The sequence below is a fragment of the Lethenteron reissneri genome, unplaced genomic scaffold (genome assembly GCF_015708825.2).
Source record: "Lethenteron reissneri isolate LAM-NWPU_2019-01 unplaced genomic scaffold, ASM1570882v1 scaffold_429, whole genome shotgun sequence".
Lineage (NCBI taxonomy): Eukaryota > Metazoa > Chordata > Hyperoartia > Petromyzontiformes > Petromyzontidae > Lethenteron > Lethenteron reissneri.
Genome location: NW_026891951.1, coordinates 8,177 through 16,041, shown reverse-complemented (window position 1 = coordinate 16,041; position 7,865 = coordinate 8,177). Strand labels below are relative to the sequence as shown.

Below are 7,865 nucleotides of genomic sequence, written 5' to 3'. Positions count from 1 at the left end.
GCTAGCGATGTTCACTACACTACACCGCTACGCCTGGTACGCATTTGAGGCTGAGTCGACCTAGGGGAGTCCCAGGACCGGTTCAGATAATCGTCACGTACACACACGTACAGTTTAACACGCGCACACACACAGTTTATTGAACACGTGCACACACACAGTTTAACACGTTCACACACACACAAACAAATCCCCAATGTCTGTGTTCACTTGAATTATTTATTTCAAGTAGAAACTTCAACTGAAAATGTCAATGCAAACACAACTATCCCCCCCCCCCCCATGTAGACTGTACCAGGTTGTAGGGGCAAGTGGTGTTAGTAGCGAGTAGCAGCACCTATGCAGGCATTGCCCTCGGGGGGCAGGGTCAAGGGTCAGGCACGGGGTCAAAGTCAGTAGCAGGGTCAAGGTCACGAACAGGGTAATATTCTTGGTTCTTTCGGTAAAGCCACGTAGAATGGAAATAATAAAATAATGAAAATATTCAACAATAAATAGTCCGAAGTGAGGGTGAAGAAGGGGGGGCGGATGTGGAGGGGGGGGCGGATGTGGGGGAGGAGCCGAAGGTGAGGGGGGAGGGGCAGAAAGATGGCGTCTTTGCCACGTGCATCTGCTAAGGCGTCTCCTCCACTCGCTGCGTCTTCTCCCAGCTGATCGTCTCCTGCGCTCCAGCAGAGGTCTGACCCCACCACCCTCCTCCTGCTGCTCTCTCTCTCTCTCTGCGCTCTGTCTCCCACGCAGCCGCTGCCGTCTTTGTCTCTCCTTGCTGCTGTGGCTGTGTGTGTGTGTGTGAGCGAACGCCTGAACGGCTAGAGAAGAGATGGAGTGATGTGGAGCTGAGTGGATCAGCCTCTGTGGAGCAGGAGGAGGAGGCTCGTGAAGGACGCTGCTACTACTGGGCAGTTGGAGGTATACTCTTAGGTTTTTTGTCGGTAAAATCACGTAGGTAAAAATAAAAATTAATAATAAAAATAATATTAATAGAAATAACAATATTGCCTCTGATACAGTCTATAACAAAGATACAGTCTATAATGTAGACTGTACACACAGGTACAGTCTATAATGTAGGGTGACTGACTGAGTGGGTGGGTGAGTGGGTAGTGGGTGTGTGAGTGACTGGGTGGGTGAGTGACTGGGTGAGTTGGTGGGTGAGTGCCTGAGTGAGTGGGTGGGAGAGTGAGTGAGTGAGGGGATGAGTGGCTGAGTTGGTGAGTGAGTGACAGTGAGTGGGTGGGTGAGTTGGGTGGGTGGATGAGTGGGTGAGTTGATGGGTGAGTGAGTGGGTGAGTGACTGTTACATGGTTAATAATATATTTCCAATGATTAGTTTGTACCCATCATCACGGTAAAAGATTTAACTACACATATTTGTACCATCTTATTTGACAGGTACTATTCTAATTTACCGAGTGTTGACATCTCCCGCGTTTAACATTCAGATAAGCCCCTCCCCCCCTCCCCCTTGTATTTAAGAGCTTGTCACTTGGAATTTGCCTCACTTGATACAGTCAATTTAGCTGTGACGGTCCCACCTGACGACGGAGACTTGGGTTGCCTCCTAAAAGTCGTGATTTATTATTTTATTTCCATGATAATTTTTTATAATTTATTAATATTTTTACCTACGTGACTTTACCGAAATAACCTAAGAGTATGAATCCTTGCAATCACGAAAGCTTCAAATCTAGAATCAGTTGGAGGCAGTCGCCCTCCAGCAACAACGAAGGGCAGAGGAGCGACGCTCACAACAACGAGCGGAGCGCCGGGCGTTTAAAGCGCAGCGAGTATTCACAGTAGGGGGCACAGTTGTTGCATCGGCCAGCCATCTGTCAGCCAACCCATGGTAGGTGCCTTGGGTTGACTGCCGAATGGCTGTTGTTGTTGTGTGAGCGTGTGGACACAACGCTGAGCGAACTCAACTTACGTTACCAAGGTTAGGTTCCAGAGGTACCGTTTGTAAGTCCAACTTGACTTCTGTCGATCCAAACGTGGTGTATGGCATGTACACCAAACACAGATGCAGATGCCACTGGTTCTTCACGTTCTGCAGATATAGATGCCACTGGTTCTTCACGTTCTGTAAATGTAGATGCCATTGGTTCTTCACGTTCTACAGACGTAGAATTCACTGGTTCTTCACGTTCTGCAGATGTAGATGCCACTGGTTCTTCACGTTCTGTACATGTAGATGCCACTGGTTCTTCACGTTCTGTAGATGTAGATGCCACTGGTTCTTCACGTTATGTAGATGTAGATGCCACTGGTTCTTCACGTTCTGTAAATGTAGATGCCATTGGTTCTTCATGTTCTGTAGATGTAGATGCCACTGGTTCTTCACCTTCTGCAGATGTAGATGCCACTGGTTCTTCACGTTCTGCAGATGTAGATGCCACCAGGGGCGGTTTCTTTATTAGGCCGATTGGGCGACGCACCACCAATCTCATTCAACCACAGAGTCACGCGAGCCGTCACTGTGCCTCTGGATATAGTCCAATCAGCGTCATGCTATGTTCTGTGGAGTACCGCCTCTTTTTGGGCGATTTCCCTCCAGCTGACAATCGCCCCGAGTGGTCCCATAGACTTACATTCAAAGATGTTTTTTTTCGAACGGGGGCGCTGCAATGCATTCTCTATGGCTTCAGGGAGGGCTCGCCCTAACGTGCTTACGTCATCATACGTGCTTACGTCATCATACGTAAGCACGTTTCATCCAACAATATAATTTGTCGCCACCTAGTGGAATCTTTAATAAAAGAAACTTGAGTGGTTTGTTTTAATAGTGAGTATAGAAACAAACAAGATGTATTGTAAGAGTCACTTTATTTTTCATTAATATTAAAGAAGTGAAGTTGCCTTTACATGCTTAAGCTGTTAATTTATCCATTGCATGGGTGGACCTTATCCTTATCAATCATCCAGACATTTGCCCCCCCTGAGAGATTTTGCAGGAGCCGCCACTGGATGCCACTGGTTCTTCACGTTCTGTAGATGTAGATGTCATTGGTTCTTCACGTTCTGTAGATGTAGATGCCATTGGTTCTTCACGTTCTGCAGATGTAGATGCCACTGGCTCTTCACGTTCTGTAAATGTAGATGCCATTGGTTCTTCACGTTGTGCAGATGTAGATGCCACTGGTTCTTCACGTTCTGCAGATGTAGATGCCACTGGTTCTTCACGTTGTGCAGATGTAGATGCCACTGGTTCTTCACGTTCTGTAGATGTAGATGCCATTGGTTCTTCACGTTCTGCAGATGTCGATGCCACTGGTTCTTCACGTTCTGTAAATGTAGATGCCATTGGTTCTTCACGTTCTGTAGATGTAGATGCCACTGGTTCTTCACGTTCTACAGATGTAGATGCCACTGGTTCTTCACGTTCTACATATGTAGATGCCACTGGTTCTTCACATTCTACAGATGTAGATGCCACTGGTTCTTCACGTTTTGTAGATGTAGATGCCACTGGTTCTTCACGTTCTGTAGATGTAGATGCCACTGGTTGTTTGCGTTCTGCAGATGTAGATGCCATTGGTTCTTCACGTTCTGCAGATGTAGATGCCACTGGTTCTTCACGTTCTGTAGATGTAGATGCCACTGGTTCTTCACGTTCTGTAGATGTAGATGCCACTGGTTCTTCACGTTTTATAGATGTGGATGCCACCACTGTCATCTATTGTGCGTGGAGGTTGAACTTACGAATCTCGTTCCAAACGGGCAACTGGACAAATGGGACAGGTTATTGATCATCTCTCAAAGTCCTGAAGTTGAATGTTTCTAAGTGACGCTAGTTGCCCGTACAAACTCGAACGTTTCCCCGCAGCAGCGTCTTTGCATCTGAGTGGCGTTCACGATGAGCTGGGGCTACCTGACACAGCTGCTGGAGGAGGTTCACCGACACTCCACATTCCTGAGCAAGCTGTGGATCACCACCTTCCTCATCTTCCGCATCGTTCTCACGACGGTGGCCGGCGAGTCGATCTACTACGACGAGCAAGGCCGCTTCACGTGCAATACGGCGCAGCCCGGCTGCGAGAACGTTTGCTACGACAGCTTCGCGCCACTATCGCACGTCCGCTTCTGGGTGTTCCAGATCATCGCCGTCGCCACGCCCACCATCCTGTACCTCGGCTTCGCTGTGCATCGCATCACCAGGTACACACGTCCCCGGAGGGAGTGTTTCACAGCGGGGGGGGGGAATTTGGATTCTAGACACACGCAGACACACGCAGACACACGCACACACAGACACACGCAGACACACGCACACACAGACACACGCAACGCGCACGCAGACACACACACAGACACACGCGGACACACGCACAGACACACACAGACACACGCAGACGGGGCCACACGCAGACACACACAGACACACGCAGACACACACAGACACACGCAGACACACACGCAGACACACACGCACACAGACACACGCAGACACACACAGACACACGCAGACACACACAGACACACGCAGACACACACAGACACATGCAGACACACGCAGACACACGCAGACACACACGCAGACACACACGCAGGACACACACAGACACACGCAGACACACATAGACACACGCAGACACACACAGACACACGCAGACACACACAGACACACGCAGACACACACACACGCAGACACACACACAGACACACGCACACGGGGCCACACGCGCACAAAGACAAAAGTCCCCCGCGTAGTCTCCAAAGGCCGTCGGGATAAGTGCTTCTCGCGAGCGGCGCTTCAAAGCCCACGAGGGGGTCTGTGGCCAGAGCCACGCCGGCTGCGTTTGCCTCCCCGGTTGGCGAAGTTCTTGCACGTCGCACCAGGTGCTCACTTGACACTTCAAGCGTCTCTCGGAGGCGACGATCGGGAGTGGGATCCCGGACAGCCCCCGTGTCCGTCTCTGTTGGTCGTCGTGATGTCGCGTTTTGCAGCGAGCGAGCACTTTCACTCGCCCACGACGCTTCACACCGAGCGGTGGGACTTGAACGGCGCCGCCGCCGCCGCTCTCTGCCGTGGTCAGGATCGAGCTAAAGCGAGACCAACGGAACAAGCGGGCCAAGCGAGTCGACCGTGCGGTTGAATGCACGGAGGAGGTGGAGGTGGAGGAGGTGGAGGAGGAGGAGGAGGTGGATGTGGAGGAGGAGGAGGAGGAGGGTGAAGAAGAGAGCAAGCGGGAGCCTTGGCAACACAACGAGCGTTGGAGGATCAAGTCTGACGGGCTGATGGCGGCCTACACCCTCCAGCTGCTGGCGCGTACGTTGGCCGAGATGGGCTTCCTGGCAGGCCAGTACCTGCTCTACGGCTTTGAGGTGGCCCCACGCTTCGAGTGCGTCCGCCACCCCTGCCCACATCGCGTGGATTGCTTCGTGTCTCGCCCCACGGAGAAGACCATCTTCCTCCTGCTCATGTACGCCATCGCCGCCCTCAGCCTCCTGCTGGAGTTGTCCGAGATCTGCTACCTGGGGCTGGGCGCCTTCCACGACTTGCTGAGCGGGAGCAGGTGGGGGGAGGGGCACGCGGGGGGGGGGGCACGCGGGGGGGGGGGGGGCACGCGGGGGGGGGGGGGCGCGAACGACGCCTTGTCGGAGGTTGATAATAGTTTTTTCACCGATGGGTTCATGCTTCAGCCACCGTCGTGTTGCAGAGCAAATGCACCGGTCTGTCTGCTGTCCGCCTGATGATGCTGGTTGTGATCACTGGACGAAGCGTCGTACTCAGATTGTAGATCGTTGAAACCTCATTTGCCAGTAAAAAATATGATAATTGTATAGTAGTGTATAGTGTAGTGTGTTGCCAGCGATGTATATAGTGTTTTGTATAGTGTAGTGTATGTGTTCACAGCTGTCTATATAGATGTGTGTGTAGTGTATAGTGTAGTGTATAGTGTAGTGTATAGTGTAGTGTATGTGTTCACAGCTATCTATATAGATGTTGTGTATAGTGTAGTGTATAGTGTAGTGTAATGTGTTCACAGCTGTGTATATAGACGTGTGTGTGTGTGTGACGTAGGTCCGCGGAGGGCAAGCAGACGGCCCTCACGACGCTGGAGGCTTCCCGGGTGAAGGTGGCCCAGGGCAGCCAGCGCGTGTCGCCGGTGCCCCCCCTCCCCGCCCCCCCCCCGGGGTACCACTCGCTGGTGGGCGCCGCCCCGGACGGGAACGGCGCCGGGTGAGTTTCACGAGGAGCGCTCACACCGCTCCTCACGCGTCACGGCGATAACTACTATCATTCATCATCGTCGTTGTCGAGGTTTTTGGGTTTAGATCGCATTAGCCACTATACACTGCACTGTACACTATACACTACTATACACTACACTACACTATACACTACACTATACTACACTATACACTACTATACACTACACTATACACTACACTACTATACACTACACTTTACACTACACTATACACTAGACACTACACTACACACTGCACTACACACTACACTACTATACACTACACTATACACTACACTATACACTACTTTACACTACACTATACACTACTATACACTACACTATACACTACACTACTATACACTACACTATACACTACACTATACACTAGACACTACACTACACACTGCACTACACACTACACTACTATACACTACACTATACACTACACTATACACTACACTACACACGCAATATAACCCAGACAAACCCTCTATCGTGTGCAGTGTATTCACATATTGTTGTCAATGAAAACTCTTGAAATTCAACTCGTTTTCTAGGGTGGCGGCTCCGGGCGAGCCGGCGCCCCCGGCAGCCCCGGCACCAGCACCAGCAGTAGTAGCAGCAGCAGGAGCAGCACCAGCAGCAGCAGCAGCGGCAGTGGTGGCGATGTCGCCGCGTGAATTGTGTCAGCTGCGTGAGGAGCTGCGGGAACTCCAGACGGAGTTGGGGCTGACGCTGAGGCCGCCCCCCCGCCGCCAGGAGGCCCCCGGACAGGCCGCTGGTGACGTCGCCGCTGGTGACGCCGCTGGTGACGCCGCTGGTGACGCCGCTGGTGACGTCGCCGCTGGTGACGCCGCTGGTGACGCCGCTGGTGACGCCGCTGGTGACGTCGCTGGTGACGTCGCCACCGCCGCCCCTCGCACGGTGTGGCTCTAGCGCCAGAGCCAGTTTCACTCTCCGCCCGCTACACCCTCCCCCCCCCCGATTGCGCCGCCCCCGTTGTGATCGTCTTTTTTTTGTCGACGTTCTCTGTCGAGATTCAAGCGGCAGGCGGCCGCCACGCTGAGCCACGTGACGTGACGGGGAGGGGGGGGGTGGGGGGGCACGTCGTTGACCCACGCGATGTGGGGGGGGGGGGGTGGGGGGCACGCCGTTGACCCACGCGACGGTGTGGGGGGGTGGGGGGGGGCAGCCCGGCACCCAGCCTCGTAGCTGGGGGGATTCAGCTCTGCTCTGGGTTTGTAACCCAGCGGAGCGTTGAGAGTTCAAGTCTCCTTAGAACGCGTTCTTTGTGGCATCGTGGCTTATCGCATTGGGCCGACGTATAAATGTACGAGTCGGGGGGGGAGGGGGATGTTTGATTAAAGCAACGCAAATCTTTTCGTTACTTTAGCTTCTTAATTTGCGTGAGTTTCTGTTTCAATTTTTTCGTTAAACCTTCTCCCATCGCTGGTTGAGAGGCGTTGGGTTTAGCGTTGCGCACGTCGTTATGAGGGCGTGACAGCCCGCTGCGGTTTACATTGACAAAGCAAAAGGCATTTCAGATGTTGGCTATGCGGTTTGGGAACAGCTGTGGGCAAATGTGAACAGTAGGTGACACGGTGTTGTTGTGTTTATTGTTTTTCTGAATCTTTAATTTTTTTTATTGGGAAATGGAAATGATGCTTGTGT

The 7,865-nt window shown here is 52.2% G+C and overlaps 1 protein-coding gene across 1 annotated transcript; it reads left to right on the top strand.

The window, feature by feature from the left end:
• Positions 1-543: 543 nt before the first annotated feature.
• On the top strand, positions 544-7,118 carry LOC133339842 (gap junction gamma-1 protein-like; the record flags this gene model as incomplete). The annotated part of the gene is made up of 5 exons (XM_061547976.1): positions 544-677; positions 3,824-4,155; positions 5,034-5,513; positions 6,023-6,181; positions 6,954-7,118. Coding segments are annotated over exons 2-5 (1,106 nt in total), but the record flags the coding sequence as incomplete, so codon positions are not given.
• Positions 7,119-7,865: the final 747 nt, after the last annotated feature.